Source organism: Paralichthys olivaceus, chromosome 8 (genome assembly GCF_024713975.1).
Source record: "Paralichthys olivaceus isolate ysfri-2021 chromosome 8, ASM2471397v2, whole genome shotgun sequence".
Taxonomy (NCBI): Eukaryota; Metazoa; Chordata; class Actinopteri; order Pleuronectiformes; family Paralichthyidae; genus Paralichthys; species Paralichthys olivaceus.
Genome location: NC_091100.1, coordinates 11,927,892 through 11,945,652, shown reverse-complemented (window position 1 = coordinate 11,945,652; position 17,761 = coordinate 11,927,892). Strand labels below are relative to the sequence as shown.

Here is a 17,761-nt window from a genome sequence, read left to right as displayed (position 1 = left end):
CCCTGCCATCTGCCTCTGTACCCAAAACTGTGCCTGTGTGTGCGTGTGGAGAGTTGTTAGTCTGATCCTGAGCCTGCTATGATCACGTTAACTACGCACACTGACAAATATTCAAAGGGGTAATTTAAGAATACTTGATCATGAAGAAGTCTGATTATTTTCTTGGTGTGTGTGTGTGTTCCTGTACTTATATCTTTGTGAGGACCAATTTAAGCATATACCCTACAGAGTGAGGACATTTTGGAAAGTGAGGACATTCAAATAAAAAAAATACATTCAAACAGTTTATACCACGGTTGGCATATGAGTATTAGAGCTTGAGTAAATAGCTGCAGTTGCTTCTAGCCCGGAAGCCAAGTAACAGTCGAGTGAGATAAGGCCTGATTGCACCTGTACTGAAAGGGATAGTATGCCAAAAATGCTCATATACTGAATATCGCTTAGGGTTCAAAGGACTGATTCAGTGAGCAACAGTGTGGTTGGTGTGTCTAGTAAAAATACCAGTGAGGCAACTCATGATTTGGAGCAAGGAGCAACTTCTAGACAAGTTACCAGTGAAACTACAAAAAAGTAATCCATTGAGTGAAAGTTTAGACTGTAACTCTGAACATTTTGCAGTCAGTAGTCAGAGGGCACCTGTGAAGATAACTTTTAGTAATAAATAAAGGAGACAGGAGTGTCTCTGTATGAGAAGAGAGTTAAAATTAGCTGTGTGAGACTGTGTATGCCTGTGTGTGTCTGTGTGTGACAAAAATTACTTTTCAGAGGTTTCAAGTTTCAACAAATAGTTCATAATATTAAAAATCGCTAAACTAAATATAAAAATGTGTATAAGTAAAAAGATATAAAATTAGTTATTTAAATCACAGTCAAATTTGCCAAAATAAAAAGAATGATTTGGTGTTTGAATGTCCGAGACATTATCTAGACATTTAAGCAAATTGCCGAGGGTTGACTGTTGCGTACTCATTGCTGGTCAGAACAAGACTGACAGTTTCACTTCAAGTTTCTGTGAGCCTGACTTTTCTTTTTTAAGTGCCTTTGTGTCTGTAGAGCTGCAGTTGTATTAAAGTGTAATACAATTAAATTATACACACTATACACCCAAAATATAGTGCTGAAAGAGTTTCTTATCAATGATCTAGAAAAACATAGCACTATCCTTGCTTTGTGTCATCCTGTGTTGTTTGATTGTTCAACTCTGCTACTTTAACCCCGTGTTCACGACAAAGAGAAATGTATAAATTGTAGTTAGCCTGTTGCAGTTATAGCATGAAAACATATTTCAACTGTGAAAGTGTTGTTGCACAAAAAAATCCAAGAGCAGAGAAGAAATCCAAGAGCAGATGAATCACGAGCGCACAGAAGCAGTGTGAGTGCGGAGAGGAGCTGAAGCAGGAGTGCACGAAATCTGTGCAAGCAAAAATGTTTCTGAGTGCAAGCACATAGTTTGAGCAGAAGCAGACCACATTTAAGTGCAAACAGGAGCTATTTGAGTGCAAGGGCATGGTTTTGATGAAAAGTAATGCACATTCTGAACATACATTCAACAAGTCATGCTCTCAAACTGAAAGACCACGATCTTGAATAAAGATAGAAAAAAACCTCTGTAAACTTGGTACCACCTGAACAATTGCACCAAAGCCAGGCCGATACCAACAGAGGAGGACAACAGGATGCCATCGATTCACATGCTAATGGTGATGGGCTGTCTGGTGTGGATACTAAGACTGAGAAACATGAACCAGATAAGTATGATGCAACTACAGACCAGACAAACGCCTAAACAGATGAAGTTTCAACTCCAACAGCTTGAATGATTAGGACCAATATGGCACTAAATGCTAAACTGAATCATGGAGAGCTATTATTCCATTTAAGAAGGTGGAGCATACAGAAAACTTGAGTTTCATTACAGATGCTAAATTGGTTTGTTGCATCATACCACTTCTGAGAAAGGTACTCAATAAATCTTGTTAAACAGAATACCAAGATGGTGACTGCATGGGGGGCGGTATCTTTTGTTTCCTTTGGGCATTGCGCACCGTACACAAAAAAGTGTGTGTCCTATTTACCGGTGGGCCAGTTACGATAGACATATGATATTTTATCGCGGACCTTATATATAATTGTACTGCGGGCCGGAAGTGGACTGCAGACCTTGAGTTTGACTTCTCTGGCCTCGGAGTTGGAGCAATGGACTGAACTCTAAAATAAGTGACTGATAAACATCTTTTAAAAATTGTTTCTGATTCGGTGGATCATGTACACTCAAGGAGCAAATTTAAATTTTGAGCAATTACATTGATTTGATGATATGATTTGTGTAGTCATTTGGGCTGTCATGATTTAGTTTACAATTTCAGTAATAACCACATTTAACACAATTTTGTTTGTAACAATAAATATATTGGTCATATGTTACTCAGTCACTATTAAGTTAGTTTGAAACATTTATATCTGCACTTTTGATTGATATTAACTATTAATTACATGTAACCTGCTTATAATTATGCATCTTATGTCAATGTAATGTTGAAGTTCTGATATGTATGTCTGGATGTCTACGATCCTCATGGTGGTGCTGACAACATACACCGCCTCACCAGTCAGGGTGGTACTTCCAGTTTCCATGACTTCTCTGCAGCCGTAGCCTGTCGTGATGTTAGTGTGCGCATCCCTGGCCATGTCAGTCGCATGGGCTGTGGGTACTTGGAGGACAGACGTCCTGCTGCCAACTGCAACCCATAGTGATGAGAGCTGTGGTGGAAACCTGTTTGCTGGGAGCCACTCAGGAAGATGATGAAGAGGAGAAGGAGACCATGGCTTCCTGAAATAGGAGAAGATGCAGTCAAGGCTCCACAGGGTAAATTAATTTATTACACGCTCGTGTGTGTGGTTAAGCGCTGTAATGTAATTTTAACCCGACACATTTACAAGTTCATGTGCAGAATTTGGTGCTGTATGAATGAGGTAAACAATTAGAACTAATATAAATATTAAACCAATATCAAGTCTGTTTTCCTTAAAACACATGTTATGTCTCTTCAAATGTAAAATTTTTCTCCATGCAAAACAATGTAAAATTTTGAAAATTAAAAGCAAACAAACACACATCTGTATCTGTGGCAGTAATCCTCATGAACTGTTGTAGTACAGAGAACTGAACAAAACAATATATGGACAATGAACAAGCAGCATTGCCTCCAACAAAATCCTACTGAAAAAACAACTGGCTGCACATAAAGCCAATAATCAAAGACAGGAAAGAGCAGTGGATCAAGACAAAGTATATTGATATTGTACACTTCAAAAAGACGTGGTCCTTGTCAGGGCAAATTAGTTTGTAAATGAGTTATTTATATTAATTATTTAATGATATACATAAAAGATGAGTTCGAAAATCTGTATGACACGCAGATCTAATGCACAGAGCATTGTCATATATCCAATACTCTATGGCGCAGTTGGCTAAAAATAGGTGTTTTAATATATTATGTATGAGTCAGTTAAGTTAAATTCAGATTTTCTATTCGATCAATATATGGATATGTTGGTTTGAGTTTTCTGTTTCTTTCTATTTCTATTTGTTTTGTTTGCTTATTTCATTTTTATTGTTGAATTATTGTGGTCAAATGTAAAGGTAATAAAAATGACGAATCTGTGAAGCCTACTTTAAAAAGCCTGTTCTTACTTGATGCAATTCCATGTTAACCATCAATGGCACAACTACTTGGGAGAAATGGGAGAAATGGGAAAAAACATCTGGAGAAGAGAGTAAAACAGTAGAAATGCAGAATGAAAGTAAATGGATACAGAGATAATGTGAAATGGCTCGACACGTTTGTATTTTCTCACGTGTTAAACCTCCCTGTGCCCTGTGCGCCTCAGCGCTGCGCTCAGTATCCAGCTGGTGGTGCCTGCGGTCCCAGTAAACCTGCTGTGCACTTGGAGCAGCAGCACAGCTCAGTCAGCACGGACTGTCTCCAGCTCCAGGGACTATTCAACCTCTGCTTTTTCGTGGTCATTGCAGGAATGGTTGTGATTCTCATCCTTACAGTTTGACTCATGGAGGAGCGCAGGGCAAGGCAATGAATAACACGACCAGCTCGGCACTGGTGGGACCTGACAGTCGGGAGGAGTTATCGGCACATCGAGCTTTAACCGGCTGCGTCCTGGCACTGCTTATCATCTGGACGCTGTTGGGCAACTTCACGGTATGTGCCGCCGTTTATCGCTACCGGCATTTGCGCGCAAAAGTGACCAACATCTTCATCGTGTCCCTGGCTCTGTCGGACCTGCTGGTCGCGGTGCTGGTTATGCCGTGGAAGGCTGCGGCTGAAGTGGCCGGTTTCTGGCCGTTCGGGGGCTTCTGTAAGACCTGGCTGGCCTGCGACATCATGTGCTCCACAGCCTCCATCCTCAACCTGTGCGTCATCAGCGTGGACAGATACTGGGCCATCTCCAGCCCCTTCCGCTACGAGAGGAGCATGAACAAGAAAGTGGCCTCCGTCATGATCGGCGTGACCTGGACGGTGTCCGTGGTCATCTCCTTCGTCCCCGTGCAGCTCAACTGGCACAGGGCAGAGATCAGTGACACGGCCGGTATGGAGGATGTGGCGCGTCGAGGTTGGAGCATGGAGGGGAGCTGTGACTCCAGCCTGAGCCGCACATACGCCATCTCCTCTTCCCTCATCAGCTTCTACATCCCTGTCGCCATCATGATCCTCACATACACGCGTATCTACCAGATCGCGCAGGTGCAGATCCGGATGATCTCCTCCCTGGAGCGCGCGGCGGAACACGCGCAAAGTTGCCGTTCGGATGAACCTGAACCATTTCCTCACCTGTGCGCGGAAATCAATGGCCATTCATACCAGGCTCGTGTCAGTGTGCAGGCTCAGACTCAGAGTCACCGGGAGCTCAAAGTCTCCATCAGGAAAGAGACTAAAGTCCTGAAAACTCTGAGCGTCATCATGGGAGTGTTTGTCTGCTGCTGGCTGCCTTTCTTCATCCTCAACTGCGCCCTGCCCTTCTGTCCCGGACAAGGGGCCCCGGGGAGCCAGCGTGGCCCTTACTGCGTCAACGAAAAAACATTTGATGTGTTTGTGTGGATCGGCTGGAGCAACTCGTCCCTCAACCCGGTCATCTACGCGTTTAACGCAGACTTCAGAGACGCCTTCCTGCGCCTGCTGCGCTGCCGCGGAGGAGGAGGCTGCTGGGCCGCGGTGCGCGCAGCGGTGGACAGTGACAGGGCCGCGAACCTGAAGCAGGAGGGACCCCTGAACGCGAGGCTGGGGGTCTCCTGCTCCACGAACACCCGGGGGAGCGAGGACAGCGGCAACACCACAGTGACCGTGTGTTATTACAGAGGGACAAACCCCGAGCAGGTGACAGACACTGAAGAAAGTAACGACAAAGACAGACTGACGCAGATACCCACACAAGGGACACAGTAGGACGTCCACTGGAGGTTAAGTGTGAAGGTGGAGTGTGCACATCCAACCCCATGTGGAAAACAAAAGACCTGCTACAAATGACATGTTGGTCTCCTGCTCTATTTTCCATATGGCCAATGCCCAACACACTGATGCCAATTTTCTAACTAACCCTTTGTGAAGGACATTAGCCTTGGAAATTTGGTTTCATGCCTCGTGGAGACATTCTCATTTTCTAAGAGGAAGTAATAGTAAGAGAAAGAAAAACAGTATGGAAGATACCTGTCCATGGTCAAATATGTTAGATTAGAATAGAATAGACAATGTATAGGAAGTGAAACTATCTCACCCTTTTTAATTAAAAAACACTGAAATTTAAAGTCTACCAGTGAGGATGGAGTTTTTCCAGTGTGGCCATTCAAGGCCAAATATTCGGCTTTGCTCTCTCTCTCTCTCTCCCTCCATCACCGACAGAGTTATCAGAGGTCAGGATTTCTCTGAATCTCTAGAAGTGGGATTATATATTCACATTAGCACCCATCAGCTGTGCATCTCGGTGAATTCTGAGTGCACTCTGCCCCCCACCCCCACCCCCACCCCCACCCCCATGTCTATCTCCTGAAAGAAACAAACATGAATAATTTGTAGATGTTGTGCCTGTGAAAGACGCCCTGACTGGTGAGAGGACAGAAGCTTTTACTGTGACAACCCAACTAAAACACAAGCTGCCATGATGAGGGTCTGTGAAGTGCAGTTGAACTCTTACAGCCTCCTGCTCTTTGATAAACTTTCTAAAGATTAACATTTGGTTATTTTTCTTTAATGAAAATTCCTTGTTAGTATTAAATATGGATGTGTCTAGCCTCGATGAGCCACAAGCCTTAATCCTACCATGGCAGCTCGCTGGTTTGAGTCTCCTTGTCCATGGAGTCAATCTTTTGGCTGTGAGCTTGCCTTTCCTCCACCTCTGTCACCACAAGCTCAACCCTGCTGAAATCCCTTATTAAAGGGGCCACCTTCTTCTTCAGAGCCACATTGTCCTCTTCCAGAGCCTTCACTTTGTTGCCCTGTACAGCCAGTTTGCCATTGTGGGCTTTAGAGCCAGCTGGCATTTTCTCCTTCTCCCTCAGAAGCTCATCCTCCTGTTTGAGCGTCTTTCTCAGAGCCTCAATCTTAGACTTCACTGTTCCACAAGTCTGAAAAATAGAAACATGGAATTCATTATTAAAAGTCAAATCAACACAACCTGAACATACATTTCTAAAAAAAAATGTTTTACCGGAATGTCCATTTCGGTAAAGGGGGATTTGTGGTTAAGAGAGCAATGTCTTCTTGATTAATTATTTACTGAACAAATCAGTTGTTGTCTCCGTAGGCAGGATTGTTGTCTTCACAAACGAGGACTGTGGTCTTCTCAGTTGACGGTCTGTTATTTATAAGTAGTAGTAGTTCAAAGGACCAAAGAAATGTCCTCTACAGTCTGTAGAGTTTTTGGTCCTTTGATTGACATCTAAAGATTTGCAGGCCAGCAATCACTCTGATGGTTGCCCCCACAAAGGCATTAAAGAAGGTTTTTAAGAAGCAACAGTTTCCATGGTGATTTTTTATAACTACACAACATGGCTGTACAAAGCCTATATTTTGAAAATAAGCCCCCCGATAGTAATAGGATGTTACCAGGAAGCCTGAAAGATGCTGGATTTTCAAAATAAAACCTCCAGATAGTTACAGAATGTTCCCAGGAAGCCTGAAAGACACTGGATTTTCAAAATAAAATCCCCAGATAGTTAAGGGATGTTCCTAAGAAGCCTAAAAAAGGCTGGACTTTCAAAATAAAAAACCCAGATAGTAACGGAATGTTGTCAGGAAGCCTGAAGGAGGCTCGATTTTTTAAATGAAATCCCATGCATGGTGATAAGACCTTACAACCCTACAACATGGTTTCTCTCTCTCTCTGAAATTGGTACACCCCCTCTTTCTCTCTCAGGGTCTCTGTCCTTCCTCTTAAAGGATGTGTCACTCTGTGCGGAGCGGTGTCAAAAAGGCAACCATTCAAAATGTCTCGGCAGGAGAGATATTCTAGTTCATTGTATAATTGCGAAAACACTGATTTAAGAAACCATGACTTGACTGAACCAAGTCTTGCTTGAACATAATTGCAAGTATGTTAATAGATGAGAAGGTGTAAACATTAGCTAATAGATTTGTTTTACCTCCCACATACTGTCTCTTCCTCTATGATCCAGTTTGTGGAATCTTTTGCTCTCTGTAATCCTCTGTGGTCTCTTAGGGGGCATCGGATCAGGTCGTCTCTTGTTCCCTGCAGTAATCCTGGTTCTCCAGGGGGAGACGTCCCTGCTCTCAGAGTTATTACACATGTATGAAGAACATTTTACCCAGATTGAGTTCGCTTATGTAAATTATCAAATCCTTCATATCTTTTATGTGTAAGAACAACCAGAGCATGTCTGAGAGACTGTGTGTGTGTGTGTATGTGTGTGTGTGTGTGTGTGTGTGTGTGTGTGTGTGTGCACATGTGTGTTCAGGTCAATTGCTTCTTGCAGAAAAATGAATTAGGTCAGACATGAGCAGGAAAGTAAAAGGAGAGAGGGAAAGAGCGTGACAGTGTGAACTATATAGTAGGAAGAAAAGAGGACAGAGGGTTTCAAGAGAGAAATATGGAGATTTCTTTTGGGTCATGGGAATATTGGTTCACATAAAGGCTGCACTGAAATCTAAAATAAGACAAAAATAAACCCTGTTCAAACCCACTGTCTGTTTAATGGTATCAATATTAAAAACACATGTTAAATGGAATAAACTAAAACATGTTTGGATGTTAAAGTGTACATTTGTTTGTTGTCTTTGAATTATTAGTGCAAGGTGTCAGAAAACCTTCCACGTGCCCCACGCTCACAGTGACTTCTAAAAATAGATCAGGCTGAGAGAGAGAGAGAGAGAGAAGTTGTCATGGTTTGTGATTTACAGGTCAGAAAACAATCCTAATGAATTAAACACGATGATGAAATCTAGTGACAGAAGTCAGATTCAATACAGACGATTTTAATCCAATGAACGCACAATACACACAAAAACCTGTATCTGTTGTTTGTTCTGACTCCACTCTTGATTCAGATTTTAAAACTGTGGTATATGAGTGTTCTTTATATAATAGTGTCTGCATATAAGAAATGAATTGTTGTAGATTGCTCACCCTCTGATGTATAGAATATGAGTATTTGTTTCTCCAAGGCTACCTGACACTCATTTACACCTCACTTCTTTCCCAGCCGCTGAGACTCTGCTTCATTATCAGTGAGACGTGGACTGGAAGAAGAAAAACAAACAATGAAAGTGAAATAAAACACAGCACAATAAAACATTACATCCATCAACTGTGTTCCACTGTGGGGCCTTTGGGAGGTATGCACTCCTCTGAATTCAACTTTAAAACCCTTTTCGGTCTTTGTCTTCAATTTGTCCTTAGGGAATATTTCTGGACCACTTAGTGTGACAAAAAAGTCAGAAGTGAGAAGTGTGAGGTAAATATTGTGTTTAATAAACAAACATCAGTCAGGGAACTGACATTAGTCTGGGGATGGAGAAGGGAGGGAATATAAAGCACAATGCACATGTGTAGAGGTGGAGGGGGGACATATTTATCTGTTACACAAGGTGCCCCCCGCACAGTTGGGGCAGGAGGTTCTATATAACATACAGATCAGGATCCAAGTCTACGGTACAAAAACTTAGCAGCAACATGTTAACATCGGAGACCAAGGGGCTAACAAAGTAGTTTCATTTAGAAAAAGTCACAGTATTCTTAAAGCATAAATTTGTTAAAAAGGTAAAAACTGTTCTAAGAATCCTCTAAGGGTCAATGCTACGCACAAGATCTGTGTGTGGAATACATAGGTAGGGAAATTATCTATACATTTATACTCTAATATAAAGACCTTCTGGCAATGGCACAGTACAAACTCTCAGGAAACGTGACAAAAATATACAATGTCTTCACGTCACATTTGCAGATTAAAATGTAACTAAGGTCTCTGGCAAGCACAAGAGTTTCAGCGATCAAAAAAAAACAAAAAACAACTTCTCTTCAACCAAAATAAAGGACACCATCTTGTTAGTTCAGCTATCTTGACAGATTATGTCTTTTTAATACAAAAATAAGGACAAATATAAATTAATATATATTAAAAGAATCAGATTGATACATGGGGGATCTACTGAATAGGAACAGGTATTTATGATACAATAAATACTTGTCATCCATGACTGGAGCGGGGCGATAAACAGAGAGAAGTATATTTAACCTGGCAAGAAATGTGTGTGACTGTTCTACAAGTGAGAACATATGCATGTGTGTGTATGTTGTTCAGTAGCTGTATAAAATACCACAAGTTTGAGCAAGGCTATGTGCAGGGTTGTGCACACAGTCTCAGAGGGTTCAGGAGGCCTGTTATGGGAGACTGTGGTGGTTTGTCGAGTTGTTGGTGGGGTGGGGGTGGGGGTGGGGGGTGATCGCCGTCCGCCCTCTCCCGTGCCACAACGCAGTTCCTTTCAGTGGTGAGTCTGTGGTACTACCGATTAAGGTTAACTCCTAAAACACATGACTCACAGACAGGAAGCAGGAAGTCTACAGGAAGCGGTCGGCCGCCAGTGACCGGTCAGTCCTCCAGGGGAAGAGACAGTGTGGCACATCATCGGAGTCATTGTGACCAAACGAAAAGCGGAAGGTGTCAGGAAAAAGTCAATGCTTGTGGGTTTTTTTTTTGTCTTTTTCTCCACTTCATAATAAAAAATAAGTCTGTTTTTGTACTTTACAATACAATTCAACATCCCCACCGAGGAAGCATCAATCATCAGTCCAGCACTGACAAGAAAAGAAACCTTTTTTTTTTCTCGTGTTCTTTTTTATTACTTTTTTCAGGGTTTAAAAAAAAAAAGTTGGTGGGGGGAGGACTGTAGAGGCTGGAAGAATCAGGAGACGGGGGTCAAGTAAGGCGGGCAGGAACACAGAACATATCTGGCGAAGGAGGAAATCTTCCAAGGGTATTGTGTCTTTTTTTCCTTTCTTTCTTTTTTTTTATGAGGAGCACTTTGTACAGCCGCACTTGACCACTTTCTCAACTTCCTGGACAAAAGACGAGCCATCAGTGCACTGGAAGGTGTATTTCCTGCGTTTGCTGCGGAGGGGGGTGCAGCAGGTGCCTTGTCCTTCTGCTCCCCCCGTGCAGCTGCCCCGACACTCTAGACGGGAGACCTTCTCCTGGGTTTGGCACGCCGCGTAGCCTTGCTGTCTCTGGTAGACATCTCGGATCCGTTCCCCTCGGCAGGCCACCTCTGCAGAGATGAGCAGGAATAGGAAGGTTACAAGTTATCCACACTTTTAGGACATAGTGACAAAAGGGATCTCGGAGAGGAATAAGAGGTTGAGTTGGCAAATGTACGTCTGGTTGAACCATCTGACCTCTGACACAGAGCAGTGCACATCTGCTTCCCTGAGCTTTTCTAGAGTTACCTTTGTGTATGTTTTCACCCCCTGTTCATTTTCTTTGTTGGTCTGTATCTTTATTTTTAACTGAGATTACACAAAAACTATTGAATGGATTACTATGAAAATGGATTGAAGCATGCAATGTGGGTCAGTGAAGGTCCCACTAAATCTTGGTGCAGATCCAGATCTGGGGGCCTTCACTGCTTCTGTTTTCCCAGGGAATAATACATGGATGAGGGGACTGATATCTATGAGTGTGTGAGATTTGGTTCCCCTTGATTGAATTTAAGAACTGTGGGGCCATGGCAGAGGTATGAGCTCTACTAAGTGCCATACTAGTTACTATCTGGAACTGTCTCCATACAGAGGATAAAACAAAGGCTAACAGAGATAAGGAGACACCATGACTGAACACACAGAATAAATTCTAAACAAACCAGCTAATTATCATGTAGTAATTATCATGTAGTAATTATCATGTAGTAATTATCATGTAGCAATATGTTATCTATATCCAGTATAGGAAAATGTCAATGACCAATTAGCTAAAAAATGTTTCATGGTCCTTGGCAAGATTTTCTTGGATAATAATGAAATAAGAATAAAGAAATAAGATGACAGTTCACAATTTGGCTACTTTAGCTAGTTGCATGAGGTAGACAAGCTGAAGCAGAGGTGAGTGAGTTGAGGTATTTTGTGTTGCAATTGAAACAAATTAAAAGAAAATAAATCATAAAAAAGAGACAGTAAAATGTGACCAGGCCGCCTCACCTGTGTAACCCCCCGTGTGGGGTTAAGAGGAGGCTCAGGAGATGCTGAGTTGAAAAAGCAACAGGGGTTAGAGGTGTTAATGCAGAAACACAAAACACTGTTAGACACACACACACAGAAACACTGCTGAGAGAGTTTAAAGATTATATATGTGGGATTTTAAACAGAGCAGGGACGTTGATGTTAGGATGAAGCTGAACTCCCTCTACATGTTAGCTGGTGTTGTTGTGAGTCCCTCCCTGTGAAACTGTTGGTCCTCCTCATGGTTATAAAGCCAGATGGCTGAGTGAGGTACAAAGTGTTCATCCTTCAGCCTATTTTTAAATTTACTTCTACCATGTTTTTAACTAAAAAAGGCCTCAGAGAAATAAATAAATCCATTGCTACATCTAGTGGCAGTAATATTGTATATATACCCTTTAAATAGCAGATAGCAGGTAGAGCAGAAGCAGAAAATGTTATTTTAAAAGAAACATGCTCTAGATTCGCAAGCTTGAGGCTCATTAGATATTACTTTTAATATCTAATCTACACGCAGACACACCTAACATACCACATGCATCCATGTTTTCCTCACCTCTGTCACACGCCTCCCCTGTGTATCCACTGTTGCACTCGCAGTATGCTTTACCCAGGCCTGACACCCGGCATTTGCCATGTTTACAGCGAGACAGACTGCAGGGATTAGCTGTGTCCTGGTCCTGCTCATCGCAGAGGACGCCGGCAAAACCAGGCTGGCAGCGGCAGGAGTATGAGTAGGAGTTGATTGGAAGGCACGTGCCATGGATACACCTGCAGAGCACATGTTAAATTTAAAATCCTACAACACTAGACCTGGACTCAGTCTGGTCTTATGTCAACACATAAAAAACCACACTCACTTATTGCCGTCACAGGGGTTGTTAACTTGCTGGTCACACAGTGCTCCCGTCCAACCCGGGTGACAGGTGCAGGTGAAGCCTCGGTGCCCTGTAGCGTGGCAGTCACCCTGGACACAGGCACCTCTCTGGCACGGCTGGCAGCCTGGCTCCACTCCTTGACCCAGCAACTGACTGGTGGTGCTCTGTGCCGTCCCAGAGCCTGGAGTCCCTGGCCCCAACCCAGCCCCCAACCCAGCCCCAAGGTCCTGGAGCTTCCCATTAATGTAAAGGTTACGGAGGCAGCCGTGGAAGCTGGTGCCGTTGTGTCCACCTGAGCTTTGCTGCAGGGCCGACAGACCCCCCGAGGCAGAAGCACGCTCTGGCATCCCTGAAGAAGAAAAGAGTGATTGGAGATATTTGGGAACCTTTTTTAATTCTTAATACAATATAATATATAATAATATAATATTATTTTATATGATAGGTTTTGTGTAAGATTGACATGCATTATGTTTAATATTGCAATATATGAGGCTAAAGAGATTTCTTTTAAATGAAACTAGCAAAACTTTTTACACTTTTTCTTATTTTTGACCATCTGTATATCAGTACATAATGACACATTTGAGGAGAGCAATTTAAATCTGTTACATTCCACTATTATGATATATTTATGACACATTACCAACAATGTGAATCAGATAAATATATAATTTAAAAACATTGCCGTTTCTTTACAACAAAACTTCACAAAGCAAATGATTAAAAACCAGATTTTCTGGATGAACAAATAAATGAATATGTAGCAGTGAGGTCCAGTTGTGTCTGTGACCTGCAGAAAGGCAGAGAAGTGTATTTATCTTGATTCATTCACACATTTATACAGCTATCTCAGTGAGGACACTCATTGGCATAATGCATTTCCCAGCCCCTTACCCTGACCATCCAAACTAAATGCTTAAGCCTAACCCTGAACCTTAACCTAACCTGAACCTAATTCCAAACAGTCCATTAAAGGGGGGTCACAAAGTGAGGACCGTCCAAAATGTCTTCGCTTTGACAAAAATGTCCTCATTCCGTAGGTTAAAGGCTTAAACAGGTCCTCACAAAGACAGCTGTACAAACACATACACACACACACACACTGTGCTTAGGTCCTTACCTCCCAGGTAAAGTGGAGAGTCTATGTTGAGCGTGGATTGTTTGCTGATGGAGTAAATGGATTTGGGCGTCCCGCCATCGATGGACAGGGACAGAGTCTGGTCTGATGCTACTAATTCCACCGCATGAAAACTGCCATCATTCACTGTCTCCACACTGAGAGAGAGGGAGAGAGAATGGAGAGATTCAGTGTCATTCATCATGTGAATGCAGCATCCGTGACAGTGTTGTTGTCGGACAGTTCTGCTGGTATTAGCACGTACCTATATATTGCAGAAGGAGGGTAGGACCCGGTGTCGTAACTGACCCTGAGGCGTCCCCTGTACAGCTCCATGGCAATGTGATCATTGTCCCCTTTGTACAGTAACACACCGCTGTCCTCATCTGTGGCGATCTGAAAGCACGGCAGGATATAAATATCAATGCTGGAAGAATAAGAAGTGGAAACTGATTCCGAACACAGCTGCTTGTGAGCAACAGGCCAAACTAGCACACAGTATTAACTCTTTGTTATTTGGTCTACAACAATGCCTAAACGCTCTGGCTCTATGGCAGCTCTGTGCTCAATTATGTTCACCAGCTATTTGCTAAATGTGACTGTTAGATGCAATAGTTCTTTGGGCTTATTTCACTGAAGTTTTTTTGATACATTTTTAGTATCAATTTTAATTATATCTACTTTAAGGTATGGAAAGTGTAAGTATTGGTGGGGAAAGAAAATGTAAAAGATGTAATACAGCTTTTTGGTTTTATGTGGTGGAGCCAGTTTAAAATGCTTTATAATACATGTATCATTATACGTTTTATAAATTAGGTGGTTTCATCAAGGGGCTCTCATTGTGTTGGTTGCGAGATAATTAGAACAAAGGAGAGATGAGAGGAAAAAAAATCTCATTAACATATATGTATTCTGTTCTGTTTTTCTTTTACTGACCTCTGATATTTACTTTTTGAGATATTGGATGATATAAAAAAAACATTTAAATGAAACCATCTATCAAATCAAAGGTTTAAAAATACATGTTTTTTTATATAAGCCTTTTGTATGAATTGATTATAAAATCTTAATCTGAAAAGTAAAAAAAGTAAAAAGTTATTATAATATATATTTATATTATATAACCTCAGAAAGAGAAGAGCAGGATAGAGTAGACATATAAAGGAGAATGACATTGAAATAGGGTTAGGGTCACCTAAAGAACAATCACCTCAGAGCTGTACTCCATTACAACCTCAGTGTTAGACTGAGTAAGTGCTCACCTGTAGGCTGATGTTGGTCTCTGGTGAGAGGAGACTGGAGGGAAGCTGCAGGTAGGACTCGCGGTTGACAAAGTTGACACTGACAAGAGTCTCGCAGCGCTCGCCGTCATAGCCCTGGAGACACTGGCACCGAGGGTCGGTTCCCACGATGACGCACTGCGCCCCGTTCAGACACTCGTGGTTGTCGCAGGGGCTGGTGCGAGGGAGGACCATTGGGGGAGAGAACTCACAGAATAACCCACTGCAACACAAATATATAAAAGCAAACACTCAGTGAGAATAGCACATATGGTTGAAATGGTGATCCTGTAAAGCAAACTGTTATGAACACCAAAGACCTCATCAGCCCTTAACCCTAACCCTAACCCTAATTGCAAACCTAACCCATATTCACCATAGGGTGTCACACAACCACATTTAGTGTGGTTGTGTGACAGCCTACCTTCCATTAATCCTAAAATGCCCAAGTCTCTATGACCTTCAGAAAAAAAGTTATTGAAGAATTTCTTGATCTCCAATATGTATTCATCCCTAACCCTAATCACAACCCTAACCCTAACCCTAATTGCAACCCTAACCCATATTCACCATAGGCTGAATAACTCTGCGCTGCTTCCTCGAAACATGCTGAAATTCGGTGTGGTTGTGTGACAGGCTACCCTTCATTAATCCTGAAATGCCCAAGTTTCTATGACGTTCAGAAAAAAAGTTATTCAAAAATATCTTGTTATTTTGTTTTCAGATTCAGTGGTTTCACCACTTCCAAAGGTCGTAGTAGCTCGGGGGTGGTACCAATGGATCGGGCATACCCAAAATAGTGGAGATGGAACCAACTTCCAAGTCTCTATGACCTTCAGAAAAAAGGTTATTGAAGAATATCTTGATCTCCAGTGGGTTTTCATCCCTAACCCTAACCCTAATCACAACCCAAAAACCAAACCCTAATCACAACCCTAACCCAAACACTAATCACAACCCTAACCCTAACCCTTCCAAAGATCGTAGAAGCTCGGGGTGGTACCAATGGATTGGGCATACCCAAATTAGTGGAGATGGAACCAACTTCCAAGTCTCTATGACCTTCAGAAAAAAAGTTATTGAACAATATCTTGAACTCCTATAGGTTTTCATCCCTAACCCTAACCCTAATCACAACCCAAAAACCAAACACTAATCACAACCCTAACCCTAACCCTTCCAAAGGTCGTAGAAGCTCGGGGGTGGTACCAATGGATCGGGCATAGCCACATTAGTGGAGATGGAACCAACTTCCAAGTCTCTATGACCTACAGAAAAAAAGTTATTGAAGAATATCTTGAGCTCCAATGGGTATTCATCCCTAACCCTAACCCTAATAGCAACCCTAACCCTAACCCTAATCACAACCCTAACCCTAACCCTAATTGCAACCCTAACCCTAACCCTAACCTTAACCCTAACCTTAATTGCAACCCTAACCCATATTAGGGATTAATTGGAATAACTCCGCGCTGCTTGCTCGAAACGTGCTGAAATTTGGTGTGGTTGTGTGGCAGGCCACCCTTTATTAATCATGAAATGCACAACTCTCTAGGACTTTCAGAAGAAAAGTTATTCAAAAATATCTTGTACTTTTTTTTTATAGATTTGGTGGTTTCACCACTTCCAAAGGTCGTAGTAGCTCGGGGGTGGTACCAATGGATCGGGTAGAGCCACATTAGTGGAGATGGAACCAACTTCCAAGTCTCTATGACCTTCAGAAAAAAAGTTATTGAAGAATATCTTGATCTCCAGTGGGTTTTCATCCCTAACCCTAACCCTAATCACAACCCTAACCCTAACCCTCATTGCAACCCTAACCCTAACCCTTCCAAAGATCGTAGAAGCTCGGGGGTGGTACCAATGGATCGGGCATAGCCACATTAGTGGAGATGGAACCAACTTCCAAATCTCTATGACCTTCAGAAAAAAAGTTATTGAAGAATATCTTGATCTCCAGTGGGTTTTCATCCCTAACCCTAACCCTAATCACAACCCTAACCCTAACCCTAACCCTAATTGCAACCCTAACCCATATTAGGGATTAATTGGAATAACTCCGCGCTGCTTGCTCGAAACGTGCTGAAATTCGGCGTGGTTGTGTGGCAGGCCACCCTTTATTAATCATGAAATGCACAAGTCTCTAGGACTTTCAGAAGAAAAGTTATTCAAAAATATCTTGTACTTTTTTTAATAGATTTGGTGGTTTCACCATTTCCGAAGCTCGTAGAAGCTCGGGGATGGTCCCAATGGATCGGGCAGAGCCACATTAGTGGAGATGGAACCAACTTCCAAGTCTCTATGACCTTCAGAAAAAAAGTTATTGAACAATATCTTGAACTCCTATAGGTTTTCATCCCTAACCCTAACCCTAATCACAACCAAAAAATCAAACACTAATCACAACCCTAACCCTACCCCTTCCAAAGGTCGTAGAAGCTCGGGGGTGGTACCAATGGATCGGGCATAGCCACATTAGTGGAGATGGAACCAACTTCCAAGTCTCTATGACCTACAGAAAAAAAGTTATTGAAGAATATCTTGAGCTCCAATGGGTATTCATCCCTAACCCTAACCCTAATAGCAACCCTAACCCTAACCCTAATCACAACCCTAACCCTAACCCTAATTGCAACCCTAACCCTAACCCTAACCTTAATTGCAACCCTAACCCATATTAGGGATTAATTGGAATAACTCCGCGCTGCTTGCTCAAAACGTGCTGAAATTCGGTGTGGTTGTGTGGC

At 42.3% G+C, this 17,761-nt stretch overlaps 3 protein-coding genes across 13 annotated transcripts in view; 1 reads left to right on the top strand and 2 right to left on the bottom strand.

Annotated features, from left to right (window-relative positions):
• Positions 1-88: 88 nt before the first annotated feature.
• On the bottom strand, positions 89-7,923 carry LOC138411146 (uncharacterized). Of its 2 annotated transcripts, XM_069530126.1 has the most exons (3): positions 6,718-7,923; positions 6,330-6,634; positions 89-2,830 (listed from the first exon to the last, which is right to left on the bottom strand). In XM_069530126.1, the coding sequence occupies exons 1-3, from the start codon at positions 6,727-6,729 to the stop codon at positions 2,479-2,481; spliced, it is 669 nt and encodes a 222-aa protein (XP_069386227.1). In that variant the 5' UTR covers positions 6,730-7,923; the 3' UTR covers positions 89-2,478. The 2 variants fall into 2 exon arrangements, with proteins under 2 accessions (XP_069386227.1, XP_069386228.1); XM_069530127.1 differs by lacking the exon at positions 89-2,830 and having other exon boundaries at positions 6,237-6,634; positions 6,718-7,901.
• Positions 3,253-5,933, top strand: LOC109637750 (D(1) dopamine receptor-like). The gene has a single exon (XM_020100306.2). The coding sequence runs from the start codon at positions 4,092-4,094 to the stop codon at positions 5,457-5,459; it is 1,368 nt and encodes a 455-aa protein (XP_019955865.2). The 5' UTR covers positions 3,253-4,091; the 3' UTR covers positions 5,460-5,933.
• A 1,053-nt stretch (positions 7,924-8,976) lies between the features above and the next one.
• The window catches only part of slit2 (slit homolog 2 (Drosophila)), a 172,735-nt gene continuing 163,950 nt past the window's right edge, over positions 8,977-17,761 (bottom strand). For 9 of the 10 annotated variants that reach the window (XM_069530114.1, XM_069530115.1, XM_069530117.1 and 6 more), the window contains 6 exons: positions 14,997-15,237; positions 14,000-14,130; positions 13,738-13,892; positions 12,597-12,963; positions 12,293-12,507; positions 8,977-10,790 (listed from right to left, as the gene is read on the bottom strand). In XM_069530114.1, coding sequence (XP_069386215.1) covers positions 10,534-10,790; positions 12,293-12,507; positions 12,597-12,963; positions 13,738-13,892; positions 14,000-14,130; positions 14,997-15,237 — 1,366 coding nt within the window. In that variant the 3' untranslated portion in view covers positions 8,977-10,533. Of the gene's footprint in view, positions 10,791-11,715; positions 11,760-12,292; positions 12,508-12,596; positions 12,964-13,737; positions 13,893-13,999; positions 14,131-14,996; positions 15,238-17,761 lie in introns of all 10 variants that reach the window. The other variant, XM_069530123.1, reaches the window with a different exon arrangement.